At 44.2% G+C, this 20,482-nt stretch overlaps 1 protein-coding gene across 1 annotated transcript in view; it reads right to left on the bottom strand.

Moving 5' to 3' along the window:
- LOC137885575 (heparan sulfate glucosamine 3-O-sulfotransferase 4-like) overlaps positions 1 to 19,933 on the bottom strand; it is a 116,914-nt gene extending 96,981 nt beyond the window's left edge. Inside the window, exon 1 of the mRNA XM_068727874.1 lies at positions 18,654 to 19,933. Within this exon, the coding sequence (XP_068583975.1) occupies positions 18,654 to 19,252 (599 nt within the window). The 5' untranslated portion in view covers positions 19,253 to 19,933. The remainder of the gene's footprint in view (positions 1 to 18,653) is intronic.
- Between the last annotated feature and the right edge of the window lie 549 nt (positions 19,934 to 20,482).

Genomic DNA, 20,482 nt, shown 5'->3' with positions numbered 1-20,482 from the left:
TAACACACATAGAAAGAGAGTGACGTCATCCTCTGCTCAGGTAGACATTACTCCACTGTATCGTTACATATCTAACAGTAGTCTGGTGACACAGTAAGGCTCTGAATCCCCTTTATTCCAAACACTGCCGTTCTGGTCACGTACGACTTCTGAACCTCTTGCATCACTGAGACATTTCTCTAGTTAGTCTGGAGGCTCCATTAGCAGTTATTCCAGGATATAACGGGACACCGTTTCTTTAGCATCTGCACTACAAGAGGAGACATTTGGCATTATTCAAAGTTTCATCTCAAAAGACACACGAGGGTTTTGATGGCGCATTTGCACTTGAATGAAACAAAAAAAAGGGTCTTGCCGGTTGACGCCGATTATACGTGGGCCAAAATCAAGATAAACACATGCTGACAGCAATAATAACTCTTCTGTCTGACCACATCCGTATCATCGCATGATGAAACGCCATCCGATACGTGCGAGTAGAAAACAGGCAGATCTCTGGCACCGCATCGCCGGGTGACTCATTTGACCCCTTGCTTTCATTTCAAGCGGGTTAGTTGCACATAATGAGCTACAAATAAGCAAATGTGCTTTTATCAAGTAAGTTTATGTCACGAGATGTACGTCAAAGCTTTGATATAGTGCTTATGTTCCTCTCCTAACACAAAGGAAAGCTCTGGGTTTTTTTTTCCAGGAGAGAATTGTTCGTTGAGGAGTTTGCAGAGTGAGTGAACGTTACATGGTCTTATGAATCTCCCACAAATCAATTTGAGCCCCTCTGAGGGTTTCTAATGAAATGCAGATGTAAGCGTCCCACAGGGAGTGGTACCTTTTAATTAATTTGGACATGGGCCGCACGTTTTGGACTCGCGATTGAGGTGTAAACAAATGAGCGTTTGGCAATTTACCTCCTCTATGCAATAAAGATGTCCCCATAACACTCCCAAATAGCTGCGATATGCAAGTGAGGAAATTCACAGTGTGCCCCCTGATTTATTTGCTGTTATTAATGAGGCGGTGTTGAAGGAAGTGGTCTGTGGCTGCCAGCACAATATCTGACCTCTGAGAGTGCATTAAATCAAGGCATTAGGGAATGCAGTAATAAAGAGGCCGGCTAAGGCAACTGAACCTGCTCCAAAACAAACAAACCACAAGTCTAGCATAGGAGGATGCTGGACTCGCATCCAGAGGCTTCTCTCATACGCAGGAAGCCAACGTGGAAGTCCACCATCGTGTGTCGGTACAACGGCAGCAGCTGTTAACCAGTCATTCTCAAACGTTGTACGGTTACTCATCGTTTAACACGGAAACTCTCTCTCTTTTCCCTTTCTGGTGGTTCAGATTGAATAGAACTGCATGTTAAGGCCTTTCGTCACTCTATTCTTGGTGCATCAGTATTAGTTTTAAACGAGTCTACAGCCTGCTTGAAGCCGAGGTTGTTCTGAGACAATGCCGTGCTTTGAGCTGAACGTCGTCATTGACGACGGTACAATGACAACGCTAACATGCTGATGGCTATGTCCACCATCTTAATTTAGCCTGTTAGAAAACATGCACTATTAGCACTGAAGCTAAAAATACAGCTGAGGCTGATGGGAAGGTCATTCGACTTGAAAAGGTATTGGGTGACTCCTCTGGTTGCACAAAAAGAAGTCTGATTGTATAGAAGCCTATGAGACATGACTTATTACCTCAGTAGACATTCTAAACATATGTTTATGGTCTCCTGCTCTAGTTTCAAGTCTTTTTCGTTTAGAGTAAAATACACCATAAAGCAGGGCGTGTTTTAGGGCGTGGCCACCATGTGATCGACAGGTCGCCAACGTTAACCCTTTCACTGTGAAAGTGTGTGACGGTAAAATGCAACACTTTGGGTTCTGTCTGCTATGTCTTACTCAGCGTTTCGGCTCTACTTATGTTCCACAGTGTCGTGTCCCTTTTGGTTGCAAAAAAAAAAAACCAAGATGGCGACGGCCAAAATGCCAAACACAAGGCTTCAAAACCAGCGTCCACAAACCAACGGGTGACGTCACGGTGTTTATGTCCACTTCTTTTACACAGCACAGTGTGATTGAGACCAGTTCTGACGCATGTATCCAACTCTTTGCTCGTGTTGTTGTCACGGTAGTGTGTGAAGGCAGCAGGTTTTTAAGACAGCAGGTATGAGCACCGCTTCAGCTGTAAAATCTTAAGGGCTATGCGGGAACAATATTTTCGACAAAGAAGTCGGACCGTTGCTTATTCAAACGTCGGAATGTGGAACCGAGCCACCGTGCAAGAGCGTCCAATTAGTCTGTGCAGTGCATTGGCGAGGCAGAGGTAGCGTTAGTTCACTCTGTTCAGCTGTGATATCTTCAGTCGTTTCTGCACATGCACTCTACAAAATACCCCCTAGAAGAGGACTGTGCTCACTGAGAGCCACAAAGCATCAGTACTCACGCCAACCGTATAACAGCATTATGGTCAATACGCCACAAGTCTGGAACATTTGTATTTGGAAGCAGAGGCAGCAGTCTCTCAGAGGTCAGAGCGACGACAATCACAGTTGACAATAACAAGAAAGAAAGCTTCTTTAGAATATCCCCCAATATGTGTTTTTAAATATCATAACAGAGATCCAAACCTGGCAACCCTGTTAAGTTACCGTAATGTTCATTTGTACACAAATTTCCTCATAAAAAAACACAAAAATGGCCAAAAAAAAAAATTATTTTTCAGTTGTCAAGACTTCACAGTGACGTTGTGTTAATGTAGTCAACTGCCAACAGTGAGCAACGGCAACCATCTGCTCCACGACTCGTATGGCCAAGGCAGCGAGTAACCTCATTTACTTCCCCAGAGCCGTCGCTATACGCAGACGACAGCGTTTAGATGCAGCCTCCTCAGAGCCAAGCGGCCTCTTGACTCCTACCCACATCTACTCGTCAACTCACAACGTTTGCACAAGCCGTTACACTTTTATTGAGTCATAAACTCCGCCAATGCTCAATAACGCTCGTGTATATATATATACGCTGTATATTCTGAGAATTATTGAGTTTATAGGCTTCCGCAATCATTGGAGCTAATGCAAGAATATCTCTGTAATCTGTCTTTGTGAAACCTTCTGGAGCTATTGTGCCGTGTTCAACATTTCATGGAGTTTCAATTAATTTTGCTGGGGAAATGGTGAGAGGCTATAGTTTTGCATCACGTTTCCATGAAGATAAGAACAAGTTATTATTATAAAACTCTTATTTTTCTGTAAAAAAAACACAATGCTTTTTATTCCCGAAAACGTCTTCCGGTCACAGGTGTTCCACCACATGAGGTCGGTGTTTGAGGGATCATGTCCTGTGAAATATGTTCACAGCTCCAAGACCTGACATTCCTCTTTTGTAAACGCGTCAAAACCGCGGGAGGGCTGCATGATTACATTCATTTTCACCGCGTGATTTCTGTGCCTACTTTCACAAATTGACAGAACGTACAGTGGACATTGTTGTGCCTTTCAGATTTTGAGCTTTCACAAGTCTCTGGAAAAAGAAAAAGCAATGAAGTGATGGAGAAAAAGAGCTACGTCAAACTCTGTGGGTTAGCACTTACCCGGGGCGGGGGGGGGGGCACGGCCTCTGATGGCAGAATAATTTGCCACCGCTCCACGACATTCCTCTGTGTGTGTAAGAGTGGCGAAAGCCTCGAACAATTAAAGAAATTTTTTTTTTTTTTGACATTATTTTAAAAGAAAACGTTCGCTGAATTGCTGGAGAGCAATTAAGAGTGGATGGGTTTGGAAGTAGATGAGCGTTTAAGGCGGTAGTTCTCAATTGAAGCCCTCTGGACCTAAAGGCCTGATCGTCTTCACTTTGAACGGGTAATCAGGAAGTGGTTTACACCTGGGATGCCAGGTGTAGGCAATTACCTGCAATCAACTACCCGGCAGGATATAAGCGGTGTTCGGTGGCGAATGGTTATGAAACGAAAATAGTGGTGTTACAGGGTGAATGCTGTTAAGGTGTTTTAGAATGCCTTATTTTCATATTTTGAGTGTTTTTCAAGGAGTACAAGAAGAGTAAGAGAGTAGAATCTGTGCCAAACATCCTCTAAAACACTTCAATTGAGTCTCTTAACAATCATGGCAACGCTATATATGTGTATATATATATATATATATATATATATATATATATACATACACATATATATATATATATATATATATATGAGAGATCCATGCAAACACTAGAATATCCTAAAACGGAGACGTTTTTTTTTTTTTTTTTAAATAAGTAGCCGCCATCGTGCCGGTTTGTGACAATCCATCTCTTCAGACGAGACAATGCAGGACCATGAAATAACATGAAGAAACATATGCACATTACAACCGAGGCTAAATTACACCGTATATTATTAAACTCAAGGTGTGAAATTCCTTCCTCTGGCATTGCTCCGTTGCTTAACTAATTATCACGGCACATTAATTTTCTAAACCCTGAAGCCTTTGTTGAGTTTACCCAATGTGCAGCGCGTACGTGTTTATTCCTGTAAAAAAAAAAAAAAACGAGGTGTATTACAAAACAAATTTTTTAAAGAGAAACCAATTCGCTCTGAGCCCGAGACGACAGAGTCGGCAGCTTCTGGGACTTCGTTTTGCATTCTGCAGATTGCATCAGAAATTTGGAAAATGTTAATTGGAGACAATGTGTTAAGAGGCAGATATGGTCTGACATGTGGCCAACATAATAGTATTAAGGGTGAATTAATTATTGCAATACGCCGAGAGTGAACAACAGAATGCCATCCTCGATCCATAGAAATACATAATAGATGACGACGATAGCGGTGAATGCTAAACATTTAGCTGGACGAATATGTCGGAGTGCCCTTTTGGCTGACGCATTTTAATCAAAAGACACGGGTTGCCCTCTTCTCCTCCCCCCCCATCCCAACAGTGGACATGTTGACAAAAATCCTCAATTATTACAGAGCCCCAGCATGATGCTGATTAGAAAGCTTGTACGGAATAAGCTGGAGAGCCCCATTTCACCACCAAACCCTATATTCATTTAGTTCTGCAGATTTATACATCCAGCTATCTGGGCACGGGAAAAAAAAAAAAAAAATCCAGCATGACATGGGAGTGAATTCTGCCCTTTTCCAAAAGAGGTTAATCTCTCTTTCTTTCATGAAGAAAACCTCAATCTTCCAGTGACCGGCGTGTCTCGTACGACGCGGCGGCTCGAGCAATAAATTGAATTAAATAAACCCATTAGTTACAGCGGCTATACCTTCTCACCTCGGCCCCAGATGCACTTTCATGGTGAGTTGGTCCTTTTCACGGGAGACCAGAGAACACGGCTGAAGACGGCGATGGCGAAGTGACCTTGAGTCCAAAGACAAGACGCCGTGTCCTTGTTCATTACGCAAATCAATTAAGACGGCCGGTCCTGCTGCACAGCTGCGCCCGCTCTCTTCTGCAGGTGTTTTAAAAGTAAACGTGTGCTCATTCAAAAATCAATTCATACTTAGGATTCTGCCTCCTCCCGTCTGGTAGACATGAAACAAACCAGAGGTCGATTGGAGTAGAGAGCGACTATTGGGGGGGGGGGGGGGATTCTCCATGGGCGCACTTTAAATGCATGGAATGAGCAACGGAGCTTAGTTCAAACACCTTTCATGAAAAAAAAAAAAAAGGCCCAGTAAGAAGTCAAGGATCCTAATCCTGCAGCGGCCTCAAAGCAGCTGGTATGTTTTGTTTTTTTACAGTTTTGTCCCCGACAGACTCCTTAAGTTACATACTGAAGTTTAGATTGTGTTTTTTATGTCTATAATGATGCGTTTCAAAATATGCAAATATGACTTGCTGGCATGTCGCATAATATTTATATCCAAACAGCCCTGACAAACCTATTAAGTGGTGGATTACGTTTGCTTTTTGGTATATCAAAAATATGTTTCAAATGAATCCATAGGAGGTTTAAAAAAAAAAAAAACATGTTTCCCCGGAAACATAATTGAGAGTGTAGTTGTGTGGGGATGTCACTTCGTAGGAGACGGGCTCGATTCAGAATAACAAGCTTCGTGCTAAATGCTGCAGTAAGCTGTGAAGTTTCACCTGAGCAAGAGGTTTTGTTCTCTTCTAAACTCTTTCACACGTTGGTGACTCGATAGTCTGGAGCTCTAATGAACCATCAGACAACATTCAACCACCTAGTCACGTTCTGACGCGGAAGAACAAAAGATGGAGACATTCATCCTGTGTGAACACTGAGGAAAACAGGTTTTACTGGAAGGCAAAAATACATCCGAGTCCAGCAACGTATTAAAAACAACTGTTACTTTGGTTGGATGTGTTTGGTGAACGTTGGAGTTACAACAACAGAATGAAGAGAGGATGAGAAAGCACACTGAACTCTCCCCATTAGCCCCGGGGCGGCACTAACTCTGCATTATTTCATCTAAAAGAAAGATTCATGTTTTTCTCTCTCTGACTGAATCGCTATTCACCGCTGATCTTATTGTGCATTATGCATATAGGAGACAATATATCACACGTGTGGGAGGAGCCACGGGGGGGGGGGGAGGAGTCGGCTCCATGGTTGATTGCAGGTAACGCTTTTATTAAAGAGGCAGAACACGTCAACTAAATCTCTTAATGCCAATAATCCAAACTCTCCGGGAGAAACAATCACTTCCTGAAACGGCTATTAGCAATTAGCATAATCCCTAATAGCTTTCTTTTGCGTTTCATTGTCTTAATCCGCGTCTCGAGGGAGTTTGGCAACGCTTGTGTTCGGAGACTCCCAACGTGCCGAACGCATCGCCGGCGGAGGAGACGTCGCTTTTTTCAGGATTTCACTGAACCCAGCACCCGGCCGAATCCGGCCCGTCTTTCTCCGTATGTGTGTGTGTGTGTGTGTGTGTGTGTGTGTGTGTGTGTGTGTGTGTGTGTGTGTGTGTGTGTGTGTGTGTGTGTGTATGTATGTATGTATGTATGTATGTATGTATGTATGTATGTATGTATGTATGCATGCATGCATGCATGCATGCATGCATGCATGCGAGCGTGTCGAGTGCGAGTGTACACATCTGATACTTCGGCTCATACGTCGTTTCACAACGGTGCTAAAATTATTCCAACGGAAATACCCCATGGTGATTCGTGGGGAAAGAAAAGCGCATGAATAAGTAAACAACATAAAGCAATGAAGAAGCTTCAAAGGCGATGGGACGATCGCAGCAAACAAGATCCTTGAAGCCCAATGAATGTGTTTGTCTTTTGTTTGTGACAGTGACTCAGGGGTGTAAACAGAGGAATTAGCTCACACCTCCGGAGTCTCGACACATCACACAGCCGTAATTGAATTAAGTCTGTCAGGTTGCTGCCGAAACTGTAGATGCTGCAAACGGAAACGAAGACGCATTTCGGTCCACGAAGATCGCCTCTGTAAAATGCTCCGAACTTTTAATTTCATCAACAACAAACAACAACAAAAAATGGTGATTGCAGACAAAATGAGAATCCTGGAAAAAAAAAAGAATGAGCTGAAGTGGCATCTATGTTTAGCAGCCAGCGCTAGATGCTAATTCCTGTGCTTTCTCATTACGGACAAGGCTTTCCTGATGGGGGGGGGGGGAGAAAAAAAAAAGCCATATTGCTGCATATTTATTCAGCATAATGGTCATATGATAATGCTGCCTATTCTAGTGGGAGAAGCCAACATTTCCACCCCCCCCCCCCCCCCCCCCCCCACCCCCATCATCCCTCAGCATAACACACCTATCAGCTCACGGACACACATTTGACAAACACTCCCAGCAGCCCCAGTATCTTGGCTCCATGACCGTTTCTCTTTTGACTGAGCACATGCATCAGCTTGTGTCATGAGACCACATCCCTCGCAGCCAATAAGGAACACGGGCAGCGCAAGTGCTCCAGGAGATGTGGGGAAAGGGAAAATTGGAATCTTGACAATTGTGATTGACATGCGTATTTGTCCCAAGGTAGTCTCATTTGCCCGAGAATTTGAAGACGTCTGTGAAACCGGCATTCTGCCGAACGGAGCGATTGTTCCTGCAGACTCGAAAGCACATCAATTCTGTTTGCATGCAAATAATCATTTGGAAGAGATGAATCCCCCCCCCCGTTTTTGAGCATAAAAATGACTTTCAGCTGAGCTTATACTTTTATTTTGGGTCTGAAATAAATAATTCAACAACCTATGTCTTTCATTTTTTTTTTAGACAATCTGTCCATGTCGTGGAGCAGGAACACCAAAGTCCTCCCTTTTGGATCACTGCGGCGACGGAGGAGAAGGCTGCTCTCAATGTTATCCGGCTCTCTTGATGGACACGAAAATAAAGTGGATATGAGCCTTGATGGTGAACCATAACCCTAGGCCACTTCATAGCAATGGAAGAGGGGGGGGGGGGGGGGGAAGCTGTGAATTAAATTCAAACCATCAGTAAAATAGACTTCCACTTGAAAGCATCGGAGTGTAGCTCCAGCAGGACAGGAGGAAGAGATGAATGGCTGCGTGAGAGGAGGAACGCACATGAATTCTGAACAGGACCAAAGGCAGGATGAAATTGGCTATACCCATTAACTTCTCAAGAGGTATTTCTGCTTCTTCTTCTCTCCATATGCAAAAAGGATGGAGCCGTATTACTCCTTCCATAATTCCCGTGTTACAATACAGATCGCTACAATAAGATCAAACCAATTTGTAATCCTGGGATGGAATGGGGGGAAAAAAAAAGGGAAACGTCTATTCAGCCAAAATCAAACCAATGGAAAGAAAAAGAAAACCTCCTGAAAGGTAATTCAGCGCTGTGCTCTGTGTTGATTAGGATAGTATAGGATATATAAAAAAAAAAAATATGAATCCTGGAGAGTAGCGTTGCATTAGCCGTGCTAATTAGCTGCGCTGAAGCGTCGTTCGTACCGTCGAGAAATGATTGAAGCTATTGGTTTTCTTCCATTATCCACTCGTTGACAACGAGACGGCGTGGTTCGGCCTTGGTTAGATAGCTGATAGATGGCAACGCTGAATTAAATCATGAATTTTTGCAATATTTACAAGGCAAATACCCCTTGTATTGCTTGCTGCAAGTTGAATTAGAATATTGACACGACTCTCTCGTGTGTCGTCACACCCAGGGGGGAAAACTGACAAAAGGACGGATTGCAGCCGCTGATAGCGCCGGGATTTGCACATCGTTTTGTAAAAAAAAAAAAAATATTGCCTTAGAAATAATACATCTTTTCATATTTTCATCTATTATTTTTGGGTTTTTTTTGACATTTGAGACATTTTGATTTGTTTCTTTTATGTTTACTGGCCACAAAAAGAGCAAAAAAAAAAAGGGCTTGTGTCATTGTTTTACAGATTAAGATTGTATTACCCATTTCCAGTCTTTGTGCTAAGCTAAGCTAATCAACTGCTGGCAGCAGCTCTATGTGGTATTACCTCACGCACCTGATCTTGTCCTCTAACTCTCAGCAGGAAAGCAAATTGGAAGCCTGCATGTTGGATAATCACTGAGGAGTTTCTTGACGGTAAGAAATGGGAGCGATGACTTCATGATATCGCCGATTCAACATGCTGGACAGGAGCAACGCGCTCTCACTGTTTTGGATTTATACAACGCTGTATGTGTGGTAAAAGCAGGAGGAGAAAAAAGGAGGCTGTGGGGCTAAAAGGAGTCATTTTCTGCTGCGTCTAAAGAGATCCTCAAACAAGAAATAAGCATGATTGCTCCTGTGGTAACTTGAACCTCAGAGCTCCGTGATGCCGGCGACTTTAATCAAGTGGAAAGAGGGTGGGCAGTGAGAGACCGTACCGGAGCGGTCCACTCTCCCGACAGCGCAGGGGTATGCTGCTAATTAAAAAGTTTAATTCCACAACTGCAGCACTGGCACCGGAGCACTCAGAGGTGCGTCCTTGTGAGTCTTGGCGCCGTCTTATCGGGCGTAAGGCAGATTCTGCCACGTTTTGCCCGGGGGGGGGGGGGAAGGCGCGGCGGGACAGCGAGGCACTGCGGCAGCACGAAGGCCCAGCTGGAGGGGGATGGCATCCTGCCCTACTTGGGGGGGGGGGGGGGGGGGGATCTGGCCCACCTTGCTCTGTCTCCCAGAGTGGATTCACAGGCTCCCAGTCAGGTGGCAAGAGTCGGAGGGGCTAAGCTGCCCACGGAGCAGCTGAGAGAGGGAGAGCAGGGCTAAACAAGGGATAAACGAAAGGATTTTCGACTTTCTGCTGCTGGGCCCGGCAGTGGATCCATGTTTCTCCATTGACACGTTTTCCTGTCACCGGGTCCTTTTCTTATGACTGGAGGTTGCAGGTACACTAAAGCCTGCGCCCGCAGTACACACCGTTCCCTGTTCCCACCGCAGCCGAATCACACGGGATGCACTGACAACGCTTCCATGAATAGAATGTCTTTTTTATTTATTTATTTATTTTTTTTGGAGATGGAGAAAAAAAAAGTTTCTTTGATAAGGTGAGGTGAAGAGAACGCTCTCTATTGTAAGACATCGCTGGAGGTAAAAAAAAAAAAAAAAAAAAAAAGTTTGATTAGAGCGTATTACAATGAGAGGAGTCCTTGGAAATGGCGAGGCTAATTCTCCGGCATGTTTTTTTTTTTGAAATATGGATAAAAAGAAAAGTCAGCAACAACAGTAAAATAGTTTCGGAGTGTGCCGGAATAAAAACAATATCTACTGGGACTAATCAACGGAGCTGGAAGCTACCGCTGACTCGTTTCTCAGCCCGGAGAGGAACGCCGCGCTTAAGATTTATAGGCACATCCCCTCAGCTTTTATTACACGGGGGTTAAAGTGTCATTTTAATAACACAGAGATATTAGAGCTTGCAAAGCCTCAGTAAAAACTTTGGCTCCGGGTTTCGCAGTTATCTGATTTATTTATTTTCACATCGCAGAGGAGACCAAGGATACGCCGGGAACCGTGTGATCGTGCAGGTCGGTCGCTGCAGTGAGTTCCTAACATGTGGACCAGATGTGTCTACATTTATAGCGACTATGTCAACCCTTCGTAGTGCATTGTGGGTCGGTAAATCAACGTTTTTGGGTTGTTTTTTTTGAGCAGCGCGACGACGCTTCGTGAAACTTCGACAAACAACTTTTTTTTTTTTTTTTTTTTTTTTTTTTTTTTAAGATTATGACCTACTGTTGCTTTGACACTTCCTCCCTAAAAAAAAATGTGTTTTTTCTAATTTACTGCTTCCAAGTGGCCGACCGTGCTCTTGATAAATGATGTATTCCCCTCATAAATAGGTGAGCTCGGCCATAAATCCTTTTACACCGGGTCAGATCCACAGAGTCTACGGTGAAACTCCGTGTTTACAGCAGGTGGCAGCTGTAGCGCTGCGTTGAGCAGCCGGCTGACGGAGCGATAACTTATTTAGGGTGGCTGTTTGCGGTGTGATATACAGGAGCTACGCCCCCGCTGCACGGAGGGACACATGTCTCTTCATACGCGGCGTCTTTTCTTCTGGCTGCTCTGACTTCGTGCTCCTAGTGGCCGTTATTTGCCGAAGTACTGTGTGTTTTAAATCACTTTAATCTCCCGTTATGTCTAATACTGGGACACTTCAGGAGAGAAGTATAAATTTATGGCTTTCGGGCGATTATTGGGACTGGAAGTGAGCGTAAAAGATGTTAACCGGCTCGTTCATACGCGCATATATTAAATGGATCGACAGCTCATTTTACTTCATCGTGTTTTAACTCGATTCAGGGGATTTGAGAAGGCTTGTTAAAGACCAACATGTGTTTTTTGTCTTTGTTTTATGTAGAGAAAGTGTTAACGGGTGTGTATCTGTGTTCAGTGTGTAATTAACGACACATTGGACCACAATCTGACACAACAACAACGTGAGTTAAAGCTCATCCAACAGGCTTCTATCAGGTCATTTTGTTCCCCATCGGTGCCTTATTGTTCTGTAAAAGTCAACACTACTAGTATATTCAACATTACTGCCTCACATTTTACACAACAGACAGTGTTGCATCAACAAACACAGGAAGCTCAAGACCACAGAGACGGAGATATTTCAAATTTTAAGATCTCTGTTTCACAGGCGTATTGATTTGTGATAAATTTCACACTGAATTTGGGATCTCTGGTTCTGTGTCGATGTGTCTCTGACTCGTGTATTGATTTTTTTGATAAGTATCAGTTCAACTTTTGCACCTCTGGCAGATACGGATACAGATGAAGCCTAACGTTAGATTACCAAAACACACAGAATCCACTTTTCATTTACTTGAATCTCAGCTTTTGCTCATAAATGACAGAGATACATATGTGAGGACAAATCCATGCTTCAGCGTACATTACTTAATTACATATTTATAGCATGCTTCCATTGTTGAACCGCTTATTCCTCAACACAATTGCTCCCATACCAGCTCCTTTTGAGTGTGAGGAAAGCCATTCTTACTCCCTGTGAAGAGGCTGATGTAACCGCTCCCACATCGCTGACTGTCCACTTCTCACATCAGTGCAGAGCAGAATTCCATTGAGCCTCAATAGATGAGGAAAGCTCACTCCTCCTCCGGGATTATTTCATCCGGTCAAAACGCTTTTTCAACAGAAATTAATATGAATCGGACAATTGGACACATTTCAGAAAGGTTTAGTTTTTAACAATGCGGTACATGCCACTTATAACCTGTTAAAGTTAAAGGAGCTATATGTAACACTGACAGCTAGCGATAAAAAAAAGAAAATATTGGAGAGTGTTGCCTCCCCCCCCCCTACACACTGCCTGGGTTGCCAGGTTGAGGAGGTTGAACCTGCATGAGAAAGACAAGCGCAACATCATGCGTCTCCGGGTCAAATAACAAAGAGAAGAGAAGAGTCGTGAGATAAACCTAATGACATCACAGAACCATACGCTAACTTTCAAACGGCGTCGGGCAGATTGCTTAGATGATGTGTTGGTCGGCCACAAGGACGAGCGTTATTTAAGCTAGCTGGCTAACGTCAGCTGCATCGTTTCACTGGAGAAATTTGAAGACGATCATTGATTCAGTCACAACATTCAATAAACGGTTCTGAAACTGGCAGACAGGAGCAGCTAGTAGCTGGGGATGGAATCAAGTAGCGTGACTTATATCCTCGGTTTGAACGTCGGTATTCATAAAGCATTGCTCTATAGAGTAATTGCATTAATAAATTGAGTCAATTCAGAGTCAAAATTTTTTGAAATTCTGTCACGGTGGTTGTTGCTGAGGGATCACAGAGGCCAAAAAAACAAACCTTATTTATGGAAATTTTGAAGAGAAAACCTACTTGTTGCAACATTGTTGTCAAAGAAGTCGATTTTTTGTAACCCCTGATGATTTATCGTGGTCATTTTATGATGAAATACAGTAAATATCTTACATACTGGTCCTTTTAGCTCCACTACTACTCTAGTAAAATGCTTCAAAATATGTATTTTAGCTATTTCGTAAAGTCATATGTAGCCGGTAGTTAAAATGTCCCTCCCTGGCTACTGTAGGGTTAAGCACCTCCCACTTCCTGGTTCCTAAATTGTTTGTCTACTACATGAGCGGGACCTCTGATCCCTGGAGCCACAGGTTGTTCCCGTCACGTACAATGCTTGGTAGACGTTAACGTTGGTTTCGTTAAACTGAGGCATTGCTGCTGTGGGTTTTACTGTTTTGTTTACTCAGGTGCGGCTCCATAGCGACTCCCCCGTGTTGAGCTGTCTGGATGGGGGGGGGGGGGGGGGGGGGGGGGGAATCAGACAGGAGCTCGACTGCCACTTCTGTTTGGGTTTGTTTGGGTTTGTTTGTTTAGTTTTCACTTCATTAGTAGTGTTTTTTTGTTATCCTCCGTTAGCCCTCGTGGCGCTCATTACTTCCCCCCAATAAATGAAAGAGTAGCCTCCTGTAGCTGCCATGTGGTGTTAACACCGCGTTGAACACTTGTTTTCTGTCCGAGTGCTGCGGCCGCCCAGACGGTGGAGGCTTTGGTGACAGAGTTTCTCACCTGTGCTTCACACCCCCATAATCATGTGTTTGGTGGTAATTTCCTTTGCACTCCCTCCACGACTTGTTTCTTTACCCTTCTGCTTTGCTGTGTGTGTGTGTGTGTGTGTGTGTGTGTGTGTGTGTGTGTGTGTGTGTGAGTACTCTCTCCCAGCATCACTTCCCCCTCTCTGTCTGCAGCTACGACCACTCATCCTCTTCCACTGTAATTTGTGGCATGAAGTATATTGGACATATACCTTTTTTTTACTGTCTTGGCTCTATTAGATTGAACGGATTCCTTATGGTTTTAATACCCTGTTTAAAATATTTGTAATAAACTTTGTGATCTTGGGGGAATCCTGTCTCAGCCCATCATGTACCAATGGAGGATCTGTAGGCGTTTAGTTGGTTGGAGCCGTGGTCACAAATAGTTTTTGCGATTTATTAAATCTGATAAATAGCTGGTCCGTCATCAAGATCCCATTGTAATTGATCTCATCATGTTTATCTACCTGCCGCAGATAATTAAGGCAAACGTATTCAGACAGCCGTTAACATTTTGTGTTTGTTTTCTTCGTTCTGGCTTCTCGCTTTGGCAGTTGCTCCTTTTCAAACCCCCTTTTTTTTTTCGCTAATACAAACACTATTTGTTTGGCATTTTCAGCAAAAATAAAAAATAAAAAATTCTGAAAATACCAAAGCAGTCAACCTCCCTAATCAGCCCTCATTAGTCCGGCCCCCCAACTAGCGTGGGTTCCTGCTGAGAATGCTCATGAATCTCCACGTATGATCGATAATCAATGACATTCTTCAGCACAATTTATGAGGCACATTATCCTTCCGCTAAAGCGTTTTTGAATGCCGGCACAGAGCCGGAGTAACATTTGCCACGGCGGTCGTCACGTATCAAACGTTCGCTCGTCCGGGATGGGCCTTTTCCACCAGAACCGGCGACGGCTCATCCTCTTTACTCAGAAATAGAAGCAACATCAGAAGCGCCAATTGGCTGATGGAAGTCCTGTGTGTACGGCAATGATGGCACTGCATTGCTAATTGCTTGTTCAAGTAAGCCCAGAACACACTGGAGAAACTGTCCAAGAGTGATAAAAACAGGGAAGCTGCACGAATCACCGATCTGGGCCCCGTCTATGGAGGCTCATACCAGGCCCACACTGAACCTGGAATCCTGATGTGAATATTACATATATATGTATGTATGTGCTGGATGTGTGCAGACATTTTCATCGACACGGAAGTCTGTGTTCATACAGAAGGCTTAAAACCTTCTCTGTGCCTCATCACCATACCAAATACTTCACAGGTTTAAATGAAGAGGTCACTCTTGCTCATGTTGCCAAAGGAGTGAGTGATGGGACAGTTGTATAGAATGCACTACTACACAACTTTAAAATCAGCATTGTGCTTCTTTTTTTTTTAAGCAAAACTGTATGCAAATGAAGTCATGTGAACCTAGAGGTGCTCAATACGAAATTCAGAGCATTTCTGTTGCCTCTATAAGGCTCTCAACATGGCGACGGCTCGCTGCTAACGGTGCTAACGGCGCTAACAGTGTTAACCTGAGAGGGAACCGGAAGGTGGGCTGTATTGTTCCTATCTGTAACCGCCGTATGGCTGCAGAGCTAGATCTCTCATATTCATGTTTTCAATATTGTATAGAGAACCTTTTAAATACACGTTCAATTGTTTAATAGAAGTAGCATAGCCTACCGTACAACTGTGATTTATTCTGCATTCTCTCGCACAATAACACAGATTCTAACCTTCAGAAAATGTTTCAGTTGCCCTTTTTTTTTTTTTTTTTTTTTTTAATTCAATTTTCATTTTCGAACAAGTTGATATTTGATAAAGGGCAGTTATTCATATCTCTCCTCCTATACAACATACTCACAGCATTTATTCCTCATACATTCTGCTTCTGCCTGTGTTTACTCCGGCGAGAGCCTGGTGGGCTCTTTAACTCCCAGCACAGCGGCTGTGGAATAAGAGGGGGTGAGCGCTGCCGCCTACGTCAAGGAGCTCGCAAGTCCTCTCGTGTCACTGACGTCTGGCCATGTCAGACATTTGCCAGGATAATCACAACAACAACGACAACAACAGCTTCCACGGATGACTGTTCGCCCAAAATCTATAGAAAAGTAACGACAAAAGAAGCTTAACGAACAAAGAGGTCGGCAACTAGATGTTCAAGATTCAGCCAGAAAGCTGAGACACACACACACACACACACACATGCATGTTTACAGTCTACAGTCTCACTCAAGTGCACCACTACCCATGACCTCCACTCCACACCGCACGATGCTTCCAGTGGCAGAGGCTCCAGGCACGTCACACTGTATAGCTTCACTTCACGGCTTCAAGTTTCAAAACTCAATGGAGCTTTTCTTCACTCTGCCGTCTCTCCGTCATAAAGCAACGCACACAAAGTACGACAACACAGACACACACACACACAAAAGATCACTAAAACCTGAATATGCGAAAGGATAAATATCACCAGGCGAACGGAAGCTCCCCGCGGTAACGCAGAGAGACGTCGTTGGATTCTCTGCGCCGAGAACCGAGCGTCTTGAGCGTCCACGTAGGCGCTCGCGAGACGCCTCGGGGTTGCGTTCCCCGCAGTCTCATCACATCCATCAACACGTGGAGCAGGTGTTCCCGTGACAGGCCCCCCGAATTTATGAATCGCGTTTTACGAGATCACCGGTCTCGTTCGACTACGCCAATGTCAAATGGCTGCAAACATCTGTAACTGATCATCGTTTCACTTCCATTAAGTCCACATTAGCCAGAGCGTCACAGACAGAGACGAGAGATGCGGTTATAATGCGTCATTTAGAAGCAAACAAACAAACGTGGTCGGAATGAATTTTTTTTTATATATGTCGGTGTTCTGGTATCTGAAAAGAACGTCTCAACTCGTTGATTGTCAACTTTTGACCGACGTGTTTCTCTCGCTCCTGAACGCATCATTCCGAGGTGAGAGGCCCAACAGCAGATATACAATAAAGGCTGCTTTAGGGGTTTATTTTGCTCAGTGGCCTTTAAACACACACACACACACACCTATTATTATTCATGTAAGCATGTCATCCTCCTGTCTAATGAGCCTTTCACCGTGAGTGTAATGAAACAGCTTGCATTAACGCAGGCGAAATGAACAGCCGAGAGCTCCCATGTCTATGCAGCAAGATGAAAGCAGATGCTCGGCAAACCCAACAGACACACACACGGCGAGGAGCAGAGCGGACCTTTTTTTGAGTCGTCGCCGTCGTTCTCGTCAGCTCGTTGACTCCACTAGAGGAATGTTGAAATGCCCTTTTGGTCAAACATCGTGAGAACGACGCCTGAACTGAGCCATGACCAGCTTGACCATGAATGAACCCTCAAATTGATTTGTGTGTTGTTGTTTTTTTGTTTTTTTTTCCCTCTCTCCCATAAACACGGCGATGATGAACCGGTTCTTCTCGGGCTAATGAACCTGGACTCAAAGCGAATGTCAACAGTCGCACACGGGGGAAAGGTGGCGGTAACGGATTCACACACCTTTTATGAGCAACCGGCTGCAGAGCAAAAAAAAACAAAAAGCATTCATTGCATGTTAGATGACATGAGTACTGCCGGGGGGGGGGGGAGATACTTCTGGTACCTCTTTATATACTTATATCCAAAATAAATAAAAAATCCTCCTGTACAATAACTATTTCCCTCTGTTGTACAGTAATCGGTGAGCATGACTGTGCATGTGTGAGTGTGTATAAGAATAACGACCTGAATAATAAGATCATTTCTCAAAAAATCCTATTTGTTCAAAATACAAATCTAACATGTATAAAACAGAACGTGATTTTGATTTACAGATTAACAACTTAAAGGTCGGACATTTAAAAAAAGAAACAACACAGTGACACTACGTGTGTGTGTGTGTGTGTGTGTGTGTGTGTGTGTGTGTGTTTAGATGACACTTTGTGTGTGAAATATATTGTGTAGCTGTGTTCAAGGTCTGAACTTCAGCTAAGTTGCCAGGCAGACCTGATCAGTGTATTGTCATTAAATGAAATACACCTTGTGGTTCAGAAAGGAGGTCAAACTGAATGCAGTGCTTTGCTCTCAGACAACACAATAGTACAGAATTCACTTCCTCCAGTTAGCCACCGTCTCTCAAAGGAACATTCCGAAGTTTTACCAATTTCACTAAATAAATGTGATTTATTAAACGCTTTCCAAAACTGCTGTCGTTCATTCAGAATATGCTCAATAAGAGACTAACCCTGCTGGAGAGAGGTAATTTAATCTACACTGAACAAAATACAGGGTTGAGTTTAGTTCAATCAGAGCCAAGAACTAGCGGTGAATCATGTAGTGTGGCCGACAGTACAGCGAGTGAAAAGTTAGCATTATCACACAACAACGCATTCAGTTTGACTGTGAGCATGTGGGCATAAATCACGGTGATTGATTAGCCATCAATCTGAGCCTCAAATTGATTTTCTTACCTCCAAGAAAAAAGCATGAAGACCTGTGACTATATGTGAAGCAATAGACACATGCATTTAGACATACACCAGCACACAGCAGCTTTAAGTGTGTACAATCGGGCTGTTAATCCAAAACACATGGGGCGAAATAATAAGACGACGGAGACTCACCGGTACCAGTCCAGCCCCTTCTCGTAGTTCCTGTCAAAGAAATGTGGCTCATTCCCAACGGCTCTGACGTCCGGGTGCACCCTGAGAGCCTCCAGCAGGGCTCTGGTCCCCCCTTTCTTCACCCCGATGATGATGGCTTGGGGAAGTTTCTTCTCTCCGTAATCCATGGTGCAGTTCACCCTGAGTTCGCTGTCCGTGGTGCTGAAATCCTGGCGCTCCTTATCCAGCGCGCTGGTGTGATACGCCGCCGCCGCCGATTTAGTTGGAGACGCCTGAGTCCTAATCCACTCCACTGTCCTTTGTTCGGCCTCAGCATGATCCCTCGCGGGGGGAACCGCGGTGGGTCTCTCCGCCTCGGTGAATTCGGCGATGCCCTCGGAAGCGGAGTAAAGTTTCTCCCTCAATGTCACAAAAGTTGTCTCCTCCGTCACCTGCCTCCCTTGGTACGCGTAGTTCTCTTGCAGGGGGAACTGCAGCGAGTTGTAGCAGCTCATCAAGCTGTAGAACAGGTAGGTGACAGAGAGGGAGAGGGTGAACATGAATAAGATTTTCCGGGGCACTTTAGAGGTGAAAACCGAAGTGCTGGACCAAAATGCCATCTCTGATAGCAGTGATCCTCTCAAAGAAGTGGCCAGACATGTTTCCACCCCGAGTCTTGCATGGAACAAAAATCAACAGCAATAATCAGTCACTATCAGCGCTGCTCCAGCTATAAAAAAAAAAAAAAAAAGCGTGAAGCTGGAGCAAACCAACCCAATCCAACCCAATCGCATATTTATAAGGATAGCGTAGGATATGGGATCGTTAAAATTCCGGAAGAATATCGCGTCCCCCCCCCCCCCTTTTTTCCTTGAGTATCGATTTCTTATTCCAAGGCTGACAGACAATGTCACAATTTATTGGACTGAACTTGCAGATTTGAGAGGCTGGAGGTCTGGCGCCCTTCCAAACGAGCACCCTGGCTTCAACTGGACAGAATATGATGGACCGATTCCTGGCATTTTATAACAAGAAGGAGGAGGAGGAGGGGGGATAAGAAAATGAACAGCAGAGTGTTTAAAGTCGGCTTCTTCTCAGCCCGAAGTCCAGTCCAGTCTGCGATACAAGAGTAGAGATTCACATCCATCCAGGCACGCTTTAAATCCACTGCATCTGTCCAAACACGGGGGCGATCCTTTCCTCTATCCTCTTACTTTGTGCAGCACAAAGTCCGCAGCCTTTTGCACAAAAGCATCCACTCATCACTGACTGCCAGGCTGCTGCTGCTGCTGCTGCTGCTGCTGCTGCTGCTGCTGCTGCTCGCCGTCCTTGCGCCTTCTCAGATTGGTAGAATCCAACGGTGCGCGCGTCGGCTGAGTGAGCTCATCTGAAGTGAAGCACCGTAGAGCCACACAGCACAACTAGTGTGTAACACCCACTTTTTTTTTTTTTTTTTTTCTTCTCCTTCTATCCGTGCACAAGTAGGGCTATAAAACGTCAGATTCCCTCATCGGAAATAGTTGCGTGGAGATCTGCTGCCCCTCATTCACGCGACTGCTCGCAGAGGAAGGATGTGTCCGAAGGCTTATTACAGTGTGAATTGTCTCTTAAAGTTCGCTCTAAAACTCCATCTCAGGATGTTTTGATCGAGATTATTTTTTTTTTACAGAAAGCTCATGTCTGCACCCTGCTGGTTTTCTGCGGAGCGATGCATAATTTAATTTACAAAGAAATACAGAAGAAGAAAAAAAATAAATAAGTTTATTCGGATCAATATAAAAGCAGCTTATATGAACTAAGATGGGTAATGAGGATCACTGCGTTCAGAATTAAAGCATGAGTCATGGGGG

The sequence above is a fragment of the Cebidichthys violaceus genome, unplaced genomic scaffold (assembly GCF_023349555.1).
Source record: "Cebidichthys violaceus isolate CVI_PGR_0920_01 unplaced genomic scaffold, fCebVio1.0.p SCAF_40, whole genome shotgun sequence".
In the NCBI taxonomy this organism is placed as follows: Eukaryota; Metazoa; Chordata; class Actinopteri; order Perciformes; family Stichaeidae; genus Cebidichthys; species Cebidichthys violaceus.
The sequence above is the reverse complement of the archived record's forward strand: the minus strand, read 5'-3'. Positions and strand labels throughout refer to the sequence as shown.